At 39.2% G+C, this 24,860-nt stretch overlaps 1 protein-coding gene across 3 annotated transcripts in view; it reads right to left on the bottom strand.

The window, feature by feature from the left end:
* jam3b (junctional adhesion molecule 3b) overlaps positions 1 to 24,860 on the bottom strand; it is a 41,648-nt gene continuing 16,788 nt past the window's right edge. The window contains exons 2-10 of one of the 3 annotated variants that reach the window (XR_001777305.1): positions 8,091 to 8,159; positions 7,898 to 8,011; positions 7,674 to 7,826; positions 6,977 to 7,179; positions 3,870 to 3,969; positions 2,586 to 2,715; positions 2,392 to 2,446; positions 320 to 501; positions 1 to 230 (exon numbers count right to left, since the gene is read on the bottom strand). Coding sequence is in view for 2 of the 3 variants with exons in the window: in XM_017308737.1 (XP_017164226.1) it covers positions 466 to 501; positions 2,392 to 2,446; positions 2,586 to 2,715; positions 3,870 to 3,969; positions 6,977 to 7,179; positions 7,674 to 7,826; positions 7,898 to 8,011; positions 8,091 to 8,159 (860 nt within the window). In the remaining variant the exon portion in view is untranslated. Of the gene's footprint in view, positions 502 to 2,391; positions 2,447 to 2,585; positions 2,716 to 3,869; positions 3,970 to 6,976; positions 7,180 to 7,673; positions 7,827 to 7,897; positions 8,012 to 8,090; positions 8,160 to 24,860 lie in introns of all 3 variants that reach the window. The other 2 variants (XM_017308737.1, XM_008428388.2) reach the window with 2 other exon arrangements.

A 24,860-nucleotide genomic window follows, 5' to 3' on the forward strand; every position in this document is an offset into this window, starting at 1 on the left:
TTAGTATATTACAAATATTTAAAAAAGTAAACTTTTATCTATAGGCATTTTAAAATATATTCCATCAAAAATAGTGTTTCAACAGTAGAAAACAAATGTTATACAAATGACAAAAGCTAAATGTTTACAGTAGAAAGTTGACATGATAGACTGCCTCCTCCGTTTCTACCTGGCACATCAGAGATGCTTCCTTCCTGCCTCCTCAGCTTATGTTAAAAACCATGCAATGACTGGAAATGAAGAACCATAATTTAGCAAACAAAACTCAAATGAGGGTGATAATATTTTGTACATCTTGTGGCCTGCGAGCTCCTGTCACCTTTGGCAAGTTTGAGTGGTTGGGTTTCAGTCCCGCTGCGAACTCCGGAGCTCGGCCTGTTGCAGCTCGGCGGTCCAGCAGCGTGGAGGGCGGGCCCGCGTGTCACGACTCGGAGCGCGGCAGCCCTCACTGTCCTTGTTCCGTCATCAGATCACAAATGATGACTTGTGTCGGAAATCCCCCTGCGGAGAGAGAGAGCGTGCAGGCATGGTCCATAAATTAGGATATTAGGATTCTAACGAGGCCCGAAATTAACAGCCTTTAAACAGGTAATAAACATACGTTTCATTAAGTTTACATTTCTGTTTAAAAAACAAAACAAAAGAAAAAGAAAAGGAAAAAAAAGTTGTTATAAAATTGCTGCATATATAAAATATGACTTAAAAGAAATTTGACTTTGAAATTTAACATCTTGAAATTGGGTCTCTGTCTCTTTAAAAACTCCTGCTCTTTCTAAAACAGGAAGTCATCGCAATATCGCTTCTCATTTAACCCTTCAGTAACATTTTTACAAGAGTTGCTCCAAAAGTAGCCCACTATAATGAGCTATATTATAGTGTATATACTATAATGAGGTGTTTGCTAATTGCTGCTGGCTAGTCTGAAGTGGTTGACAGGGGGAGTTGCAATGGATATTTAACGACCATCGTGGCAAAACTATTACAAAGATAATCTGCAGGGTTTAATAAATAACATTTAGAAAAGTGATTGTACTTCAAAATAATATAGTTTAGCACACAGTTCAAATAATTGATTGTATTATTACCTGAATGCTTACATAAACAAATGTATCTCCTAAAATATACCCAAATGGACATTGTGCACTTTCTGATTACACTTAAAGAATATCAATGCTAGAAGCTACACGGAGCAATGGCCCAAAATTCATAAATTCATTATTTTACATTAAGACGGTTTATAAGTGCAAAACTTTTAAGATGTCGATGTGACAGTCATCAAAGGAGTGGACGTCTCTTTGCTACTTAGAAAAATGAGAGAGAACTCCTTCTGAGGCTCCACAGGCCTAATTTAGAATGGTAAGTGTTAAAGGTCACGACCTTACAGCCTTTAGTTCATTTCCCAAAATACATTCAACCAGACCAGAATCACCTTCCTGCCGTCTTAGTATATGACCTGTGTAAGGACTGAGCTGACATGAGGGTTGAAGCTGAACCAATATGGTGTTACGGCTCTGATTTGAAGTGCTAGCGTAGTCGCATTTGGAGATTTTTTTTTTACTTTATGATTCATCTACTGGATGAAATAATTACAGCAGCAAATACACATTCTGCACTTAGCAAAAAGGGAAAATAAGGTAGTAAATTTCTGCCAAAAACCTTTGAGTTATAAAATTTTTAGGTTAATTATGCAAATTTTCAAAATAATAAAAAAATTCTCTGATTTTGTACAGTCAAAAATCTGTAAAAAAACACACACAAAACCCCCCAGAAATTTTAAGATTAATTTTTCATATTTTCTCTGTTGAAGTTGTAAATTTGCAAGAAAAAACTACTAATTTCCACTACTAAATGCAAAATGTTCAATATTAATATATTTAACATTTATTCAATTCAACTATTTGATCAGTTTTTTGTCTCACAAATGTACAACTTTTCACCAGCAAAGAATCTTTTTTGTTTTTTTCTCAAAAATTTGAGAAATGATTCTCACAATTTACTCTTTTTTTTGTCTTTGTAGCTAAAATGGCAACTTAATTCATTTTCCCTTTGGGATCAAAAAAGTATACATTTTAACATTTTTTAAGCTTGTGTGAACATAGAAGCAAGCTAGTATATTCAACTAACATCCTTCATCCTGATTGTCATGTCACAGCCATGTCATGATGTAATATAGTAGAGAAAACTCGAGGTTTCACCTTGGAAGCTGTGTCATGTGGTCATAGTTCCAGACTGCAGTTATTATTCAAAAACAGCTAAAATTGACAGGCTGGTTTCACGTTAGTTTGACTGTTGAGGCTGTCAGTGTTTGTTGAGCCTGAGATGTATTTAATAGGCCAGTTTCAACACGTTATCTTTTACTGAGCATGATTTCTGCAGGCTGGATGTACAAACCTCGTCCTCTGTCCTGACGTAGTCCACTCCGTCTCCCTTGGCTGGAACTTTGTAGCTGGCAAACACAAATCAAAGCACAGCTGTTGTAGTCTGGCTAGCTTAAACGTTTATTAATTTAAAACAAAAAGATATATTTTGTGGATGTCGAGGTGACATGCACGTATATGTCACCTCGACATATTTGGGCATCTTACTTGTTTCCGGTCTGTTTCTGAGTGGAGAAGTAGCCTTGTTTGTATGCACAGCAAATTCCCACCGTTATACATAGGAGCACAATAACCACCACCAGCACTCCCAGTACGATCCCCACAATGTCAATATCATCTGCAAAGGTTAAATCAGGTGGGGGCGGAGGGGTAGGGGTGGGAGGGGGTCAGAAATGACATTTAGAATAAACCTAACAACTAGGGATGCACCAATTGCAGTTTTCTGGACAATCGCTAATCTTTAAAAAGCCTGACCTGCCAATTCTGATTTTGGTCAATACCAATTTTTATAACTGACACTGTCAGGTGTTACAAAGGCCACAATGCACATCAATGTTCCAATCTTGTTATTGAGAAACGTTTAACAATACCTGTGAAACAATACAAGCTAGTTCCAGCAGCACATAACGTAGTGCTCTCAGATATAAACAAAAAGTTTACAGCATTGCTATCCAGCTACTAAATTAACTAAATCAGTTCCTTTAGTCTTTCATTTACATCTAAACTGAATATTATTATCTTTGGATCTAAAGAGGAACTATCTAAAGTCAGCACACAGCTTCTGTTTTTATGACAGCTGGAAAGTATTGATCAGGCCAGAAATCTGGGTGTAGTGATGAACACAGACCTGAACCTTCAGAGATACATAAAGACAGTTACAAAGTCAGCCTTCTGTCACCTGAGGAACATTTCCAGGACGTCCCAGGAAAATCTAGACACGTGTTTAACTTTAGACGGATTGATCACCGCAACGGTATCTTCCTGCCTAAAACGTCAGACGGCTGCAGCTGATCCAGAACGCTGCTGCTCACGTTCCCACTAAACCAGGGAGACAGAGCACAACAACCCGGTTCTAAAGTTCTTCCAATTGCTCCCTGTAGCTCAGAGAATATACTTTCAAATACATTTGCTAGTTTATAAATCACTGAACAGCTTAACACCAAAATACATTAACGACCTTTAATCAACCTTTCAGACTACTCAGATCATCTGATTATAGCTTAGAACCAGAACCAAACACAGAGAAACAGCGTTTAGGCTAAATCAAGTCTAAAATCCAGTCTGTTCACGGAACATCCACGAACATATCTGACGATTTTGATGATAAGCAAGTTGACAAAACGTAGAGCTTGTTACTGGCTTCGCAATTGGTGACTCTATGATTGTTTTGATGAAAATGTGTTACTGAAAATGTGCTACAAAAATAAACATGACTGACTATTTACAACGGTGACAAACACGGTCAGTTTGATGGAGACAGTTAACACTTACACACTTCCATCTTCTGGGCTGCACACTGAGCATGTCCTGCATCGTTCTTCGCTCGGCAGTAATACTCGCCTGCATCTTCTTTTATGACTGACGTGAATCTCTGCGTAGGGAGAGAGAGAGTGAAACACGTCAGAATAATACAGGCCCCTGCTGCGACTGCACTTTTCTTTTCTTCAGTCACTCCCTATTTAAGAAAATCTCAACACATTACAGGATGAAAACTCTGGCTTTGTTTGGCACTGACAGTCACTACCAAAGAACAAGCAGTGACTTTCACGCCATATTAATGCTAACCACTAATAGACCAAATGTTACTTGTCAATCGGGCAAAGTTATATTTAGATGAGTAATTTAATTTAAATTCAACTTAAATAAGAAAATTATCTGCTCGCTTTTCTTGATAAAGTGGCAATTTGGTTAAAGTACCCTTTGCTAATGCTCATTTCTTCAGGATTTAGTGCAATAAGGTTAATACATATATTAGCATAAACAGTTTTTACCGCAGTCAGTTTTCATTTGTAGAGGAACATACATCTCAATAAATAGTGCTCAGCAAGTTATTGTCATGAGACAATTTGATTAGTATTTCACTGTCGACAGCATGAAGTCAACAATATTTGAGTTCTTTGCATCGACCTTTTCACTGCTACGATCTGTTGCTTCATTTCAAGCATGTAAAACAGTCGCAAAGTGTCCAGAAAAAGAGGATCAACAAATTAAGAGTTTTTCAACAAACATTTAAACTTTTGTCAATGACATCTTTCAGCAAGGAGACATAGTGAGGAATTGTGCAGATCTCCATCTAGCTGCCAGTCATCAACAGCTGGTGGGACATCTGGATTTTAGCCGATACCATTTTTTTTTTTCTGAAAAATCGCATCCCTACCACAAAGCATTTTCTCATGACATTGCTTGTTTTAGTTAAAGTTGTTTCACATAACCAAAGTAGAAAATTTACTTATTCCACCAACATTAACTCAAACTGCAGCTTTTGTCCCATTTTTCTGCTGTTATGTGTGCAGACTGGACACACTAATAGGTTTAGTAGTGACACAGTACCAATAGGAATGCGTTTTAATGATTCCAACACAAAGTCAAAATAAAACAACTAACTTTAGCCATTAGAAAGTCCTGCAACAGATGGTCTAACCACGATACAGTCCAGATCGGAACAGCATGTCCGTCTGGGATTTCGCAACATAGAGACAGGCTAAAACCACAGCAGATCTAACACATGTTCTCCTGCATTATGCGTCCTGACTCGTGATTACCTTCGCTAACTGAAGACAAGTGTCCCGTTTCAAAGCAGCACATACCAGCTTTTATATCTGTAATTCTCTGTCCTGAGGTACAATTGCTTCTTTTCTAAAGCATTTCACTTTATCTTTGTTCACAACAACAGCAGTAAATGCATAAATGTTGCATAGTGGAAACACAGGAGTGTTATTTTCCTTCTACATACTGTAATGTAAGGTAAATTATGGTATGGTTAAAAACAGAGGTTGGGTAGAGTAGCAAAAAAGCTGCACACAAGTAACAGTAGAACTACTTCAACATATTTTTATTTAAATGAAAGTATAAAGGATCCCGCCGAGAAATTGCTCAAGTACGAGTAAAACAAGTGTTTGGTAAAAACGCCACTGATCAAATCATCAGTTATGCAATATTTAAAAATTACACCAAAGTATACAAAATTGTGGAAATGTTAGTATTTACAGACCAAAACCAATATAATTCATTAAAATAACAAAATCATGTAAAAGAAAGATTTTTCCAAATCAAGTTCTTTCAATATAAAACATATAAAAACTTCAACAACTTTAACAAAACCTGACTCGCGCTGGGCACGTTATCCAGAAATTTTACTTAAGTTAGAGCAGCGATACTTCATAGAATAATTATTCCAGTAAAAGTAAAAAGGTCAACATAGTGAAAACACTCCTAAAAGTAACCTTTCAGAAAAAATTACTCAACTAACTGAATAAATGTAACTACTATTACCCAACTCTGTGTGTAAACAGTCCAAAAGTAAACTCTCCATGTTTCATTATGTAGAAATAACGATGCAATATGAAATTACCAGCTGCATTTCCATTAACCATAAAATTGAGCAAATTGAAATTACAAAAATGAATTTGCTTAATGGAAACATGCTAATTTTGATCTTTTTTTTTTAGCAGTATCAAAATGGGTTTATTTCGCAAAACTGCAATGGAAATCGCTTCACACAACGTGATCAACAGCCGGATGCGACTACTGGTGAAAACAATGAAGAAGACAACAGGAAGTAGTTTGAGGATGGATGTTTTTTTTTGGACTACGAGCAGCCGGCGCCACCAGAGCTCTCACAGCTGCACAGTTCATAAAAGGTTCTGTGTTGTTCAAGCATGTTGAATCTTTAGCAGTTCTGTAAAATCACAAACTACCTAATCCCCAAAATGGCACATAGGTATGAGGGGTTTGTCGCAGCGACCCCTGAATGAGATGGCGATGTCTCCTCTGATGGCTGATAGATGATGAGCGCTAGTGCCATGGCTGAATTATGAACATATTTCATGAAATGATGCAACCATTGTTGCCATGATTTGTAATGACTTATTGCGTGAACAAGGTTATTCAAATGTGATTTTAATTTAATTTCTTATTTTATGAAAACAGCTCAATCACAAAGTTATGTTTTTGAACAGAATATTGACAAATACTCCATTTGCAATGGAACTGTTCCAGTTCCAGTCTTCACTTTTTCTGTGAAGACTGGAACTGAGCGCTCCTTTTCGAACAGGCTAGAAGAGAAAGTGAGACAGAGCTGAAGGAACCATTTTGAAATGTCTTTTGTCTTGACCGCTCTGCCTGGTTCTGAGACAAAGAGCAGTCGGCTGGTGCTGGGTCACGTCTGAGAGCGCAACAGTCTGAGCTGTGCTGGAAACTAACCTAGAATTGAGGAATGTGCAAACGAGGAGAGCAGATTCCTGTCGCAGCTCGAGCCCCTCGACTGCCTCCCTAAAATATCTGCCCCTTCCCCTGGGCATTAGGCCACTGTCCCCTCAATGCCCCGCCCACACCCCGCTTGTGTGTCCTTGCCCAGACACGTGCACCCGCATACTGACCAGAGTTCCTGTTCCTGTGTTGAGCGTGTATGAGGAGTTAAGGAATTTGGGACTGGACTTGGGGTCCTCTGGAATCTCCTCGCTGTTCTTGAACCACTGGTACTGAGACTTGGGGAAGCCCTCCTCCTCCACGCAGCTGAGCTCGGCTAACTTCCCGAAAGGCACAGACTTTGGAACGCTGCATTTTGGCACCACCGGCTTCACTGTGGTGGCACAGAACATATGACACAAATCAGGACAGTACATCTCGAGCTTTTACAGTCCAAAAGCACCACCGAGGAGAAACAAACTGATGCCTACAAATCAGCCCGAAGCTTTTAGAAAGGCCGAAAACTCATGGGTCACTGAAGTGGCACTACTGACAGGACCTGGCGAAAACCAGCCAGAAAACATCACCGAAACACGGGGCGCATGCTTTCTTTAGCACTGCAGTTCAGAACAGATGCAGTTTCAGAGCCTTCCTCTTATAGCCCAGAACACGCCTTTGCAGCTGGGCAGTTCTGAACGCATCCTAGAGAGTATGCCACCCGGGTCGGTGCGACCTACAACAGGGTTTCACTTTACAGCATCCGCAGTGTGAAGTCTGCCTTTTAAGGGCGAGGTAGCGGCTCCTAGTCTTCGTTTCCTGTAGGGTTTTTTTCTGTTTTCCAACAGAAGCACACAGAGTTCAATTGGGGATGAAAGGAAGCCGGAGTACCTCTCACTATGAGGTCGATCACAATCTCGTCAAATGACTTGGCATCGTCAGCGGCGGTGACCTCACAGCGGTATTTGGCTGTGTCTGACCTTGTGGCGTTGGTTATCACCAATGTTGCCGGCTCTCTGATCAAGGCTCTGTTCTCCAAGTCACCTGACGGGAGAGATGAAAAGAGTTGAACAACAAGCAGCAGAGAAACAGCAGCAGCTGACTTTGAGCCTTACCTGAGATCTTCCTGTCGAAGTAAACGTAACTCGGCTTGTTGTTGGTGATCTTTTTCCATTCGATCCGTGGGTTTGTTGTGGATATGGACTCAATCAAACATGACAACTCGACCCCTGCAAAGGAAGAGAAACAGCAGGTGACGAGTTCATTCTGGGGCCGTTTCGGGTGGTGCGTTCGGTCATAAGCACTTACTGTTAAATTCGTCTGTGGAGGGGGATTCCTCACTTGTTTTTAGCACCACTGCCAACGCACTGAAGTAACCTGCAACACAACAAGCAGGGAGGCAACATAAGACTCTGGATTTTCATGATAAACTGATGATCTCGTGCTACGTGTCCAACCCAAGCTGGTTCCGCTGATGTTGACCTTGTTCTAACACCCTCCCCGGGGAAGGATTTCATGCTTGCATTCAATTTCACAAACATAATCAAAGGGAGCATAAAGTCTAAATCTGTGGGACAATCTGGACAGGCAGAAGTATTTCTCCTCGCTTTGTTACTGTCCGTCTTCCAGTTGAGTGTGTGCATGTCAGCGTGGGTGTGTGTCGAAGTTGAGGGTGGGGAGGGGGGAAGGTTGGGGTGTTGCTTCTATGCACAGTGGATAATTGTGCAGGGAGGCATGTGGCCTTTTCAGGGCGAGCTCACCATGGCAGTAGTTTAACTGCCTGCCGAGCCTCTCTTCCCCCGCCCCTCCTCACTGTCTATCTCTGGGCCTGATGCTGATGTCCATGTGGGACTAACAGTGCAAAAACACCCCAGAAAGATGTGAAGGACGGAGGGAGTGGGGGGCATGGGAGGGGCCTCCGCTGAATCATCCTGACAGCCCATGGTCCGCAAACAAATTCGTGGAAATCACTTCCGCATGACTGTTAAGCGAAGAACGCGCTCATCAACACTTAGATCGGCTGCGATCTAAAATGATGGCCTGGCTTTTGGATGCAGGGTCACTGAAAATCTATTTCCGTCAGGCTATTTTCTGCTGAACATTCATATCAGCAAGATGCTGCTTTCATGACGAGGATATGTGGCAAGCATTGGAAGAGTTCAGGCCCCAAAAAGACACGGCGACGCTGGACCTGAACCACCGGAACTACGAGGCGTAGGAATGGATGAAGGACCAATCAGTAACATATAGAGAGATAGACATGATCAATATTGTCACCTTCCTAAAATAATGACCTAAAAAGATGACTTGGACAAAAAAAAAAATAGAGAAGACATTTGGCAAAAGATTACTTAGCCAGAACTATATTAGGAAGGTGACGATGTTAATATATAACATGTCTGATAGAATATTCAATAATTTCTCTGAACGCCGATCCAGAACCGCACAAGACATAAAAAATGGAAACGAAAGGAAAAAAATGTGGATAAAACAGAAAAAGTCAAGTCATCAGTTTGGCAGTATTTTAGACACTGATAACACAAAAATAATCAACAATTAACTGACACGAAACAACAATATTGTGATATGTTTTTCAGCTGTGGTCCTTTCAGGTCGGGGAGGTGAAACTGAACAGGACGGGCCACGAGTGTGCGACGCCACCGGTGAATGTCCTCCAGTAGAAATGGTGCAGTCAGCCTCTAATTAGCGGTGGGAGGTTTAAGCCCTCTGATTCAAAGGAAAGCACTCAAACAGGGATAAAGTGACCTCAGCCAACTGGCATCTGAACACACAGCAGAGTCTACGGTCACCTGTTAAAGCAGACAGCCTAAGCTGATTAGCCCAGGCTCTAACCCAAGATCATAACAAGATAGAAGCTTAGACTTAGCTGGTGCTCACAGCCACAACACAACACCAGCGTAAATAGGTGCTCACTAAGGGAAAAAAGCAAATGCACGGCAGCAGTTTAAGGTTTCGCCGCTGTGCCTCTTAACTGCTTAAAAAAACAACAACAACAAAAACAGCAGCGTGGAGTAAAAGCAGAAAATGAGTACAACACCTGGGGGGAATTTGTGTTTAAAAGAGGAAAGGGCAGTATTTTGGATATTTAAAACAAAAAAACAAATCAATAATTATCAATTTTGACTGATATGAAACCCTTATAGTGTGATATGTTTTTCAAACAAATAATATTAATAAAAAAACTGAGATTGAACTATTGGACAAAGAAATTAATGTTTGTTGCTGTGATAAGTACAACCTCAGGCTCCAAGTGTATGTAATAGTTAAATCTACAGCTATCGCGATCTGTCTGTCTGTCTGATAAGTATGTCTATTTGAAAACTGCTACTAAATTTAGCATCTTTGTATTGTCACATAATTATCAAAACAAACATCTAACTAAATTTAACATGTAATAATATTCTAATTGTAATATTAACATTTTTGTTTACCGTGAACTTGTGCCACTGACTGATTTATTGTTCAGATTTATCTCCCATAATCAGTTCTGCTTTACCTACAAATGTTTGGCATGTAAAAGTCTTTTGTTGTCATCACCACACTGTAGTCTATCTGGGGCAAAGTGTCTTTCTGAATCTGCCAGCTGTATTTCTAGATAGAAATATTGTCCACCTATGTTCTCACACACAAAGCCATCAATAGTTTTCCCTCTGCTCTGACACAAGTACTGGAGTTTCCTCCCAGTCCACACACACACTCCTCCTTTATTCAGCCAGTATTAAAGCAGATTAGGTGCCTAAGTGAGCTTGACATGGAGATAAAAAAAGCTAGAGAGCTGTGCCTTGAAAACAGCTGTCCAGGAAATCACATTAAGCCCCCACTCAAAAGGACTGGCTTCTGGCATACTTCTTTCCCTTGATTAGAAAAAATATATCCTTGTGTTATTATTTAAAGGCACAGAAGGAACATCTTCACAAGTAAGTAACACGCTACCCTAGAACTTGCATACACATTGTATACAGATTTGATTTACCAAAATGTAGTAGTTCATCAGTCAATTGTAAATTTACCAATTCATGATTCAGTTCTGCCTCGTTGTCCTCTGCTCTGTATTTCAAAGTAATCTATCTGATTATAAGTAAAATACCCTAAAAAATTTTGTTGTATAAACATTTTTCAGAATATGTTAGCTGGATTTCTAGTGTCTGTCAATCCAAACTCTCTGCTCTGACGTTAAACCTCCTACTCATAAAACACATAAAAAAAGGCATAAATAGATGTTTGAAGATCAGATTGATGGATGTAAAATATATATATATTGCTAAAGTAACCATCCAGCAAAAATACCTTCAGCATTTACCTCCAAGTGTTTTTCAATTCAGCAAAAACAAATCCAGTAAAATATCAGGAAGTGCTGATGATGGGACATGGAGGGGCGTTTCCCGCTCTCTTTCCAAGCACCTTTCTCCAACTGGGCCCAGTTCAGTTCCTGCTGGCATTCTTGCCGTTCTTAAACAACCTCCTAATGGAGCCGGGGATGAGTTCACAGTCACTGTGATCGCGATGCAAGACAGCGGTGCAGATCAATAGCATTTAAATCATGCAGGTGCTCACTGACCTACATAGCAGTCTTCCTTTCTTGGTTCACTACAGATGTGAGTTGTGTTAATCTGCAAATCTGCAAAGTTGTTTTTTTTTTTTTCTCTAATCTTCCTTGCCCACTCTATGATGGGCTCAGGCTATTCTCTGTAATCTTAGTGTAATGCCCTCATAACCCACTCTCTCAGTTTTACATCACTGAATAATACAGCAGGCCCGGCGGAGCGGAGGAGTTCTCCGTGCCGGCGCGCTGTAATGAGCTCCTCCTTGTTTGGTAGCGTCTCCTGGGATGCTGCACTTGTCTCCTACGTTGCTGCTGCTGCTGCTGCTGCTGCGAGACGACGCCGGCATCATAAATAGAAAGGTTCAATTAAACAACCAGTGATATTCCCCGTGGAACATCCAAACTTCATGCCTGTGGAGAACATTCCCACGCCTCTTTGGAAACTCAAGACATCAAAGTGGCTGCGGCCAGTTTTACGCTGCGATCAAAAGCTGGCATCAAAACTGTTCTGTTAATAATTTTTGACGGTTCTTATTTCATCTGTTATTTTATTTATTTAAACCTGATCAATGTAGATGGTTCCACAATGGTGCAACATACAGTCATCCTTTACTCAACAGCAAAGACTGTCATCACAATAAAATAAAGCCCTGTTCTCTGACTGGTCTGTCACATCAACCGGGACGTTTCCAAGGTCAAGTCCAACAGATAATATACCATATACCTTTGGCTGTACTTCAGCAGGGTGTTGTCACCCTGCTGAAGGTGTTGCAACTCTTTCCTGTAACACTGGTAAGAACATGCATGTACATTTGGAGCCAGAACAGGCGAACAGCCGGTACATGCTCCACTGCTACCTGAACAACATGGCCTACATACCCCTGATTCATATTCAGCACCTTGTTTCACTGTTTCAACACCGGAAAACTAAGTAGCTTGGCTGGTGACGAGTCAAAGCCGTTCACTGTGGGGGAGAGAGAGGAAGACTGGGACGGCTGAGGAAGACTCCACTGGGATCAGTGGCTTTTATTCTCCAGTTGCACAGCCGGACTCTTTGGTGTTTCTCCTCTATGGCATCTTATGTCTATTTTTAATCTTCATAAAGGTAAAGTTATTATAGCCAATTAAGTAATTAAGGTTTTGTGCATGTGCAAATGCATAGTATTATTAAATAGATGTAGTGATAAAAATGACCCGCAATGACGTAAAAATGTTCTGCTAAATATTTTAGTTCAACTATTAAAGGGATGTTATTATGTTTCCTTCTAAACAAGTTAGGATAGGTCTCTGGGCAATAAAAACCCAAATGGATGTAAAAAAGAAAAAAGTGCAACAAATGAATTTTGCATTATAGGTAAGAAACACTTTGCTGCAAATGTGCAGAATTTGACTAAAATGACAAACGTTTTAGCCAAAATTTGTCATTTTACAAACTACTACACTAGTACTTTGTGTAGTAGTTTCTACACAAAGTACTAGTGTGTTTTGAAAACAGGCATATGAGCTTCATTGATAAATGAGACATGAATTGTAGGCTTAGAAGCATAAAAAGTGTCTTCTTTTAATTAATTTTCTCTAAAACTTCATTATTCATTGTTTATTACTTAAATGTGTAATTTTCTTCTATGACGTATGAATTTCAGTTTTTATCTGAAGTAGAGAGATGCCATTAGGGCGAGTTTGAACAAATTCTAACAAGAAATCCTCCATTTTAGCTGCTTTTAGAAATTTAAATCTCAAACAGAAACTGCTTATGTGGGTTAAAAAACAAAACAAAACAAAACATAAAGCTAAGTTGCTGAGCTCTTCCAGGTCACATAGAGGTTTGGAAATGATCTTGGCAGATCTAAAATCAGATGATCTGCCCGGTCAGCAGATTGTTACAGTCAGAAGCCTCTGGCAGAGTAAAACTGCATAGTCTGACTGAGAAAACAGCAACAGGCTTAACAATGGTCTCTTCCATTGATAGGTACTGTATATTTACAGTTTGAGTTGTTGATATTAACTAAAACCAGCGCCTAGCTTGAGGATTTCTCAATTTTTCTATAAGCTCAGTGCAGAATGGCATCTGTCCACAAAAGAGAAATTGACAGAACCTGAACTATAGCTTTAAAAAATTTTATGACTTTGGTCAGCCACAACAGTCAATAAGTCAGCCTTGTTTAAGAAAAATTATTATTCCAAAACTTAAGATAAAACATCATTCAGCATGAACTATTTGTTGTGGATCTCTTAATGATAGAATGGTGATGCTTTGTGATTTATTTTAATTCTAACCACTAGAAGCAGCTTAAAACATTCTTTTAAAATTATTATTATTAAATATCTTATTTGAACAAAGATTTGTGTCACATAGTTTCTACTCTAGGCTTACTGTGGAGTTTTCCATGATCATCCCTAAGAGTCTCTGATGGGAATGTTCTTCACTTAGAACTGCTTTTACAAGGTGTAAATGTTTATGCTCTCACACAAACCACCACAAGTTTTATTCCCTCAATGTATGACTACCAACGGGCATAAATGTTTAACATCCAGTAATAGAAGAGAGGAAAAAACACGTTCCGCAAACTGAAACAGAATCAGAAATATGCTGGTGACGATGCACGTCTTCCTGCAACATGATCATGACGCGTGCTCCGGTTCCCATAGAAACACAGGGAGATTTCTATAGTAACAGAATTTCCACCATAATGAGGGTGACCACCAGTGAAACACACGTTTTCCACCTGATTCCGTGGCTGTGGGAGGACGTGACTAAACGGGCCCCAGAACGGTTCGTTCATAAGAAAGCAGTCAGCTTGGGAGGTGATGAAGACAGGATGAAGGCTTCGGAGCTGAGCTGGCATGAGGAATGACCCCGGGTTGTTTCGTCACTGCTGCGCTCATCCAGCAGCTCTCCTCCGTCCCCAGCACATCTTTCCCACACATCCACCTGCCTCTGCCTCTCTACAAACCTCTTAAATATAGTTTGAAGTAAAAATACTTCGGTTTCAGCAAAGTATGCCATTTAAGCAATCATCCACATCAACGTATAGCAGTTGATGTGGATGTTTTTACTACAGGAAAAACTGTAGTAAAAATAACAAGATATATAGATTACAACTGTTATAATGCAATCTGTAACATTTATTTTATTTTATTAATTGAAACGCTCTGTAACTCTGGTAATAGTTTCCAGAATATTGGATAACTAGCTGGATAATTAGAGAGGTTTTCTGCAGTCAGCTGCTTTGCACACATGCTGCTTGTGACCTGCCAGCTCTAGTTTCAAACAGCGTTATCTGAATAAGATTGATGAATGGTGCGTCTGTGTTTCCAAAGCTTTACCGTCTGAGTTTTTACAGACCAGAACTATTTCCAAACTGATAGTGCACAGCAACAGGTAGGCAAGGGGCAGTGGTGTGTCACTGACATCTCATTAAATCCAATTTAAATCATGGAAAGGTGACAATTTTTGTAGCTGCATCTGAAAAGGTAGTTTTTAACTCTTAGTGTGCCAATTGTAATGGGGCTCCATTGCACTATAAGAAATTATGCCTGATCAAAATAATTTTAACCATAGATGCACGATACTTTTTAAAAAATTTTGTTTTACTTACGATACCGATACAGATATCTTAGGTTTAGTATCAGATGACACCAACACCGTTCAGAAAAACAATGCTGAATTAACTTAAAATGTTTCTTATTTTACACACAGACATAAAAGCACCAAATTACAAATTTATTTGATAACTCTGCACAAGTTAAATAACACCAATAGTTTCATAAGCTTGGTCAGTCATGTAAAAACAACACAACTTGAATTTGTTCAGTGAAACTGTAAAAAAATAAATATGATAAAGAAACTGAAACTGACAAAAATAACAGACAATATTGGGACTGATATAGACATTAATATTGAATCGGTGACAACAACAATCTCTGGCTCCTCTTCAGATAAGCACTGTTTGCTGGCAGATAAATATCCTTTGATGTAAAATGCTTCAAAGTATTATTATTATTATTTGGAGCTTGAGTAAAGAATACTCAATAATGGGCACAAACAAACATGTTTCTGTAGGTTTAGATCAGCCACTGATCTATCTGGCACAGTCTAATACAAAATGCAGATAAAGCGATGAAAAAGAATGCGTGTACAGGCGGAGAGGTTAAAAACAGCATATGGCTACTAGTAAGAAACAAAAGTGTCAGATGTTCCTTCAGCTGCTAAGCAAATGCCACCTCACTGGAGCTGAGTCCAGAGCAGCGCATCGCTCCAAGAGTCAGGAAACCTCAAGTGAATTCTAAATATGCAGCTATATTAAACCTTCATATAAATGTATTACATACTGAACATGGGTGGAGTGGGCCGCTCAATTCAAGGTGTGTCGTGGCATGACTGGCATAGGTTGACATGCTTCCAGTGAAGTCAGGAAGCAGCATTCCCTCTTCCCATTCTTCCGTCTCATGGAGTTCTCACAATCATATAAACGACCAAAACAGCCAACATTTAGGTGCAGTGACGTAAATGACTGATGTGGGGAGATCATATGCAAGATCAGATCAGTGTTGCATATGTTTTCTATTGGCTGAAAGCTGGTGATGTGGAAAAAGAGAGAAACAAAGGAGAAACAACCTGCTATAAAAAGATTCCAGTAATCAATGATAAATGGTCAAAATAGGGCAGAAAAGTCTGATGCTGCTGTTTCATATTCAAAACTATCAAACACTTTTCACATCCATGGATTATTGAACATCTCTAACCTGGATCTGAGGAAAGGAGTTTTTGAAAACCAATGAAATCTTACAATCCTCCATAACCATCAAGAAATCAATAGCTTGCCCAAGGGGGAGTTGAATGCTCCCATGTTCTAGTTCTTGTTAAAAGAACTTTATTTATATCGCATTTTCTATACAATCAATTGCAACATAAAGTCTTTTACAGAGGTGAAAAATGTAAAGAAATATTTTTTTAAGAGATATCTAACAGCAAGAGAAGCAAACAATTCAGTGATCAAAATGATCAAACCAAATATAAACAGTTACTGGTTATCAGAAAATGAGGAATTGGTCTCTGACAGGGCCATGTCCTCCCACACCGTTTCTATCTTCTGCCTAAAATGTCTGCTGCGCTGGCATCATTCACAAATTAAAATGTAATCTGTCTCACAAACAGCAATCCAGTTCCTGTCAGAAACCGACTGATAGCAGTACAAGTTATTATAATGAGCCTGGAAAGTGAAGGAAAGTTTAATATTATGCAATTATTTTGTAGTAGTTCTTAAATTGTTGGGTAACACTTTATTTGAAGGGGTGTGCATAAGACTGACATGACACTGTCATAAACATGACATAACATCTGTCATGAGCATAAAGAAGTCTTTATGAATGTTTATGACAGTTGTCATGAAGTGTCATTTGGTAAATAATGACACTTTTAATGCAAAGTTGCTCGAAAAGTTGCATTAAAAGTCCATTAAAAGTGCCAACTTTGCATGATTTTGTAAATTATGATAATTTAATGCAAAGTTGGCCTTTTTAATGGACTTTCAATGGACTTCATGACAACTGTCATAAATATTCATAAAGACTTCTTTATCGTCATGACAGATGTTATGTCATGTTTATGACAGTGTCATGTCAGTCTTATGCACACCCCTTCAAATAAAGTGTTACCAATTGTTGCCATGTTGTGCAGATGTGGTCAGCTAATAAAGATTGCTTGTTGATCTGACGACAGAATGACAACAAAACATGATAAAGATGCAACATGGCAACATGTTGGGGGGTTTTAAAAAAATTACAATGACAGATTAACAGATGAAATGTGAATTATCTGTAAACAGTGACTAGCTAACAGCGACCTTTCTTTTTTTGAGACAGGGCCGCATTTGATCGTCACAGTTTCGGTAAATAAAACCTCTCGTCCATTTGTGGTAAAACTAGACGGGTGAACTGCAGTGTTTTTCTCTGGCCTCTGCCTGGTTGTGAAAACAAACCTAACACATTTAGCTGGACAGACACAGACCAGACCCTGGTTTTCACGGTGTTCGTGGAAGCCTCGTCTGGTTTTTCTCACTCAACTGTTTGGTTCTGCTGTCCACGTGTTCGATGGAACATTCCTAGAACCAAAAAGAAACCTGAACTGCTCTATTGACGCATAAATTAAAATCTAAATGTAAACCATTACTTAGATGATTTTACATGAAACATATCACATTGCAGTTTCAAAAATAATGTCATTGATTGTTATGCTAATAATAATTTAGTCATTTATGCCTTTGTGTTAGAAAATACAATCAGTATGCTTCATATTTCCATGACAATAATTTAAAAGAATGTTTTTATCAGCCAAGAAAAAACTTTAAACACAAATAGTGAGATCAATTTAAAGTCAGTTACATGACAGTCGTTAAAAGTGTGACAAGTATGCACATGGGTGGAAGACTAAACCACCAAGTCACATGTACTTATCCTGTCTGAAAACAATGAAGAATGATTCTCCTTCTGTTTCCACACCAAGACTTTTAAAACAGATAACTTTTGGTAAATGTAAACAATACTTGTTGGGAGCAAAATTTGACTTTCTCTGGCACCTCATTAAGGTGAAACATTACAACGTTAACAAATCGATCACTGAAACGATTGGCAGCTGTGTGTAGGAGCCGTGTCCCTGGCAGATTATTAGTTACAAAGCTAACTAATCTGGCTTTAGGGCTAACATCAGTAGGACTTTCATCAACCTGGTCAAAGTGCAGAAAATGATCATTAAGTACAAAAAAAAACTTGTTTAGACAAACTGATTTGTCCGTTTGAGATGATTTAATAGTGCAGTCAAAACTTTTCAACAGAATCTGCGAAAGTCGTGTTAATAATGATCCTATAGTTCCTTGCCAAAGGCTGCACTTAAAAACAGCAAAGTCATCTATTTCGAAAACGAAAAGGAGGCTATTTAAAACTCTGAGTGCAGAGGTTTCATTTAAATTATTACTGAATATTTTTAAGAACACATCGACTCTCTAGAAAAGTTTGCAGAACACTTAAAGAAAGAAGACCAAGAAAATAGAGCAGTGTGAAGGGGTGAAAAACTGTATTATAATATTATAATATTGTTATATTTTAGAGTTCATCAGCCAAAGAATATATTGGCACAAAAAAAATTATATGGTACTGTCTACTTTTCTAATTAGTAACACAGATTAAAAACTCAATATTTTACAAAGTTGTAGCCTGTCCTTGTTTGCATGTCCTCAATAAATCACTTTAATGTATGTTTTCTATTTACTCAGAATAGATTTTGCCTTATTATTTTATATTCAATCAAATTAAAGGTAATAATGAAACTTAAGATCTCAGAGAAAATGGTCACACTAGCAGCAAAATTACAAAGCAATATTTTTCCAAACAAAACAATTTCAAAGGCTTATATAATATAATATAAAATGACAGAAATAGAAAGAGAATGCCTGTAAACCCGAACAGACCGTGATGTCCCCAACATCCCACAATAACTGGATAAACTCATTCTGTCTCTGAACTGGATCCCGGTATCAGGGGTTTATTCAAATGCTCTGGTATCTTATCCAGGTGTACTCAAACACAGTTTGCTCTGCCTGCAAGAGCTCTTTGTGTATTCATTTATTCCATGTTTGAATATGCAGCTGCTGCAGGCCGTTATCTGTGAGCCCGATGAGTCCGGCGTGACCCACGAGCCTCACCGCCGGTGAGGCCTCCGATCCGGCAGGGTCAAAGACGTGGACCGAGCCGACGAGAGGGTGGAGGAGGTGGGGGCTTTGCGGTGGGGCTGATGGTGTCATTGAATGCCTGGGAACCTGTCACATTGTGTCAGCGTTAGCATCTACATCTGGCCCGCTCTCGCTTTAACCCCGAGCTCAGTATGACTAGCTCACAGGACCGGACCACAGAGGAGGAAGACAAACTTTCACTCTTTCACCTTACACGCAGCCGCCGCCACTGATTGCTTTAACGTTTCACTTGCTTGAAATGAGTGGAATCCAAAGGTAGTAATTAGCTGCCAATGGAACATGCTGATATAAAAAAAATAACGAAAATAAAAAAATATATACACAAAGTGTTAAGCATTATCAAGAGCTAAAGATCACATTTTTTTTCTAATAGATCTAATAATTCAGGACTTGTGTCAAAAAAATTAAATAAATAAATAAATAAAGGGTTTTGACATACAAATTAAACTGATGCTTTAAGGTAAAAAACAAGCACTTAATCCTTCATTTGATCCCTCAACATGTCGCAGTGATTTTAACTCATGAGCAACCACAAAACCATGGATTTTCTTCAATAACATTCGACATTCATTAAATCATGTGAAACATCTTGGGCCTGCATAAAAATAGTCCGGTTATTTGGTGTCAAACTGCCTCTTCGCATGCCCTCAGCGGCCCAGCATGCCAATGCGGACCTTTGTTTTCTGACACAGTTTTCAGGCCGTTGGGGCGAATCACGGCTTAATTAAACAGAACAAAGGCGACAGTGTACTGTAACTTTGGAAACAATAAGCATCAAGCGCAAAGATATTAAAAAAAAAAAAAAAATTAAAAAAACGGCGGAGCCCTAAATGTAACGACAGAAATCCAGGCGTGAGATCTTCATGGAAAACATGATCCGCCGCTGGGTTATATTTGCAATGCGCTGTAATTCAGCCTCCTCGGAAACACTATGAAACCCACACCCCCCACCCGGCTCTTCCTTTATGAACACGAATAATTAGCAACGCAATCCAGATTTTCTTTTGAATGCGCCCATAGAAAATCAATGAAAGGATAGATAAACAGATAAACAGCTGGATGTTGCTTTGACCAGTCAGTCACCCTATTATTTGGCATATAGCTGCAAAAAGCCAGTGGAGCTCATCAAAAGAGCTGCTCCAAATATTTACAGAGTAATAATGTGATAGTGGTGATTTATCATGATAATGATGTACTCTATTTTATAATGTCAACTAAAACTGATCAAATGATTGGGATTTTTTTTTGCTGTTTAGACTATTTTATCAAGTGAGCGATACCTGATATATTTAATAACTAACAATATATCTGAACCTTTTGTTCACTTGCACTGTTGTATGTGCGAGATGGCCTTATATCGATGAAAATAAAATGTTTATAAAAGTGTACGACTGGTTTTTTTTTTTTTTTTGGTATTGGCCCAACAAAACCAAACAGCCCAGACTCAAGTTGGGAAGTAATAGGGTATATCGGTCATAACAGCGATGTTGGATGTTCATATTGGTGCATCCCAAGTATGGCGTTACAACCAACTCGAATAAGGTTCTGATTCAGAAGCAAAATCATCTGTAAAAGGTAACTGTACTATATAAAGTGAAATGTTGAGAGTAGCATTTATGTAATTATGATTTGTTTAAAAAAATAGTGATAACAGATGAGTGGTCAGACACTATTTAGTGTTTGTAACAGAAAGATCTGCAACCTTTGAGTTGGGATCCCTCCCAGGTAGGTGGAAACATCAGTGGCTCTTCCTTCTTTCTCTCTCACTCACACACACACACACACACRCACACACACGCACACGCACACACACACGTACACACTCACACACAACAGAAAAAAACCTGACCATTGTTTATGACCATTGTTTATGATGAACTAATTGACAGCTCCTTTGCTCAAGCCTAGGTCAGCCTCTTGAGGGAGACAGTACGGACGGCTTGTCACAGCACATCGAAGCACTGAGGGTAGATAGTGAGCGTGCTTCTTCTGGCGCAGCGTCTCTGTTATGCGAACAATCTGACATGCTGCACATGTTCCATGTCCAAATGAATTGGGCAGCTCTATGGCGTCAGCTTAAAGGACATCTAAGAGAAGAGGTGCAGGGGGTGATGAGGGGGGCTAATTCTTCTCTCTGCAACAGGTTTTAGTCTGCAGCCAGAGTCAAAATCCCATGTTTGAAGAGAAACTGCGACCACAAAATCTTTGTTGAATCAGGCCACACTCTGAGCCAGAATTAGCTCCTCACCATACTTTGCACAGATGGCACCAGAGACAGTCACTGCAAATGCCTTACATTCTAGCCAAGGCTGCCTAACCCTTTTCCTTAATCCTAATTAGGAATGCAATCTCCACACAGTGGCGCAGTTGGTAGAGCTGTTGCCTTGCAGCAAGAAGGTTCTGGGTTTGATTCCCGGTCTTTCTGCATGGAGTTTGCATCTGTGCATGCGTGGATTTTCTCCGGGTACTCCGGTTTCCTCCCTCAGTCCAAAAACATGTCAGGTTAACTGGTCTGTCTAAATTGCCCCTAGGTGTGTGTGTGTGTGTGTGCGTGCATGGTTGTTTGTCCTGTGTGTCTCTGTGTTGCCCTGCGACAGACTGGCGACCTGTCCAGAGTGACCCTGCCTCTCGCCTGGAACGTTAGCTGGAGATAGGCACCAGCAACCCTCCCGACCCCACTAAGGGACAAGGGTGTAAAGAAAATGGATGGATGGATCTCCACACAACCTTTTTTCTGTTTCTTTTTTTTTTTTTTTTACAACAAACACATGCAAGTACAATTGCATTACTACAATACTGAAAAATGTTTATAATTCCAACATTTCCAAGTAATCACCAAATAAATGCTACTTTTAGTGCCACAACTAACAACTATTTCAGTATTGATTATTCTATCGATTCATTTGACGATTAACAGGGTAAGAAATTGCCACACTCTGCAGATTTTACATTTAACCACTTTTACACAATATTAGAAATGAATAAGAAAATGCTAATAAACAAATAATTCAGCTCCTTTTTTAAACGACAAAACATTTTCTTGCATAAAATGCAACAATATAACATTCCTTTAATGTTCGCTTCATTTGTAGCTTGACTTAACGTCAATACAGTTTAGGGCTAATCTGTTGGGGCAGTTTTGGCTTAATTACCACTCTCACTTTGTTCTTTCAGAAAACGGCCTTTTTTCGAGTCTATTACTTCCAGTTAACGACAACTAATCGGTTGCTAAATTAATTGACAAATATTTTGTAATCTATTCATTCTGACTAATCCAATTAATTGTTTCAGCTCTAGTTACTTTAAATAAATTAAATTAATTAGTTATACTAACACCACAGTGGTCCAATAAAAACAGACAAAAAAATAATACTTTTTTTCTTAAAGCTGTCAAGAAGCTGTTCCATAACAACACGTGAAGACCTGGAAACATTCACATATGGACATAGCAGGCTAATCTGACTGCTGGGATAATAACCCGGGTCGTTTTATGACCAACCAGCAGTCCCCTTTCCTAATAATGCCCTATTTGGCCAACGCAGTGATGGAGAGATGAGGGAGAGCTGACCCACTCTGCCGCTGCCGGATAAGCCTGCATTGTTGAGGCTGTGGATGGGGAGTGTATCCGACCACGACTGGCTAAAGCTCCACTGACAACAGAACAATAAGCGAACAGCACACAGCAGACACATGATGACTTAGCAGGTCCAAAAGGTTTAATCTGCGTCACATCCTGAAAACTCACTCTTGGTTAAAAGAAAAAAAAAAAAATCGAAAAAGAATTTGACTGAAAAGGTAAGCGTGGCCGTCTAGGCTCTACGTAGAACTCCAGCTGTCTTTTAAATAAATAACTACGATGCTTAACCGAATCACCTAATTCTACTTTATTGTTAATAAAGGGGAATTAGATCAGTCTGCAACATTCCAACGTTGTTTTTGGCATACAGAGGCAAAATGTGTGAGATGGTAGCAGCAATAGGCTTATGAAGGCTTTATTACAAGGCCTCCCAGTAGAGTTCAGCTCAGTCATCAAGATGCTATCAATCCTGAAACAACGTCTGAACAAAAAAACACAGTCTTCCTAAAGTCTACTGTTGCAACAAACGCAACACACAGCTCCGGCTATTGCCCGGCCTTTGTTTTCACGTAGGAACAAAAGCCACGTTGTGCAGAGGAGCCTTTTTGAAAAGCACTGCAGTCAGACACTAAATGTAAGGTTAATAAGGGTTGCAAATTTACATTTGAAATATTTCTGCATCAATAAACATGAATCAGATCTACACCCTAGTTCAGAAGAAGGCTCATTTTGGCATTTTTTTTGTTCAGCTATTAAATCCAGCCTCCAGATCACCAGCAGAATCAGCACTTATGGTATTTAAATACAGAGCACTGCAAGTTTCCCTATCAGCCTGTGAGACCAACAGACCAAATAACAATCTCAGGACATTATTTAAAGATCTGAAAAGTGTGATAGTGGTTTATGATTCCAGCACAAGACGAAGTTGGGGAGCCTACAGCCTTTTAGACAGAAAGAATGTAAACTTAATAGCTATCATAAAGTAAAGAGTCAAATGTGCTAAAGCAGCTGGCCCGGGTGTAACTGAAGCAGTTTAGTTTTTTCTTTCTTTCCTTTTTCTTCTTCCCTAAATTAGCACAAATAAGGAATAATAATAAAAAAGAGTATAAGGGTCTTGACTTGACATGTGACCACTGGGTAGGTGTGACTGAGGGAACTGGGTTTACATAATGTCCACAGATTTTTATTATTCCCGTATAAAAACAATGAAACCCCTCCTGATAAATTTTGAAATAGTTTTCTGAATTGACCCCGACAACAACAATGCTTAAGATCTCAAATTTAAATGTGAATCACATTTACATTTCTGACATGTTCCTCCCGCTTTAGAGGCCTCCAGTTAGCGCTCAGACTATATGCTTTTCTTTTGCAGCATTAGCAGAGAGAGAGGCTGTTAGCTGCCATGTTCCAACATGTTAGCTACACTGAAGAGCATGTTGTACCTAATCAGCTTATAGCGTCATTCTAAATATTAACTTTTAATGCAAAGATGGATAATGTAGCTAAAGAATACACATAGACACACACGCACACACAACAAAACTGAGCTTGAAGCAGTCTCTGAATGACACAAGCAGATAAGCTTTAATTTTGGGAAGTTATGTTTGCTTTTTGTTTGGTCAAATCTATTTTATTTCTGTTTTTAGACATATTTAAATTAGAAATGGTCCATGACCCTGATAAGGGTGCTGAGCAGCTCGCAGTGACATGATCATTGCAGGGAAAATCAATCAACGAGTAATTTGGCAACCATTCTACTTTCAGTCTGCTTGCTGTATCACTGTCTTTGAGCCTAATGCTCAAAGTTGATGATAATATTCGGCAACTTTCTGCTAAATAGGTATGTCTTTTGAAAGTAAATTCCTCAAGCTGGGTGGTTTCATAACAAAATGTGGTTTGGGTTTTTTGAAGGGGTGTTTTTATGTAAAATTCACTTTTTGAGCTTTACATTATGTGGTAATGTTATTATCTCATCAAAAACGTACTTGGAGTGTTGCCTAGATTCATTTATGCTCTATTAGAAATCCTTGAAACTCCCATGACTTCAGCTGCACAGCAGCCCTCTGCTGTGACTCCTTCTCTGAGCTCCTTGAGACTAGCTAGCAGCAATTAGCAAACACCTGGTGGAACTGAGCATTAAGCGACAGAGGCCCAATATATACTCTTGCTATATATATATATATATATAT

The sequence above is a fragment of the Poecilia reticulata genome, linkage group LG14 (assembly GCF_000633615.1).
Source record: "Poecilia reticulata strain Guanapo linkage group LG14, Guppy_female_1.0+MT, whole genome shotgun sequence".
Lineage (NCBI taxonomy): Eukaryota > Metazoa > Chordata > Actinopteri > Cyprinodontiformes > Poeciliidae > Poecilia > Poecilia reticulata.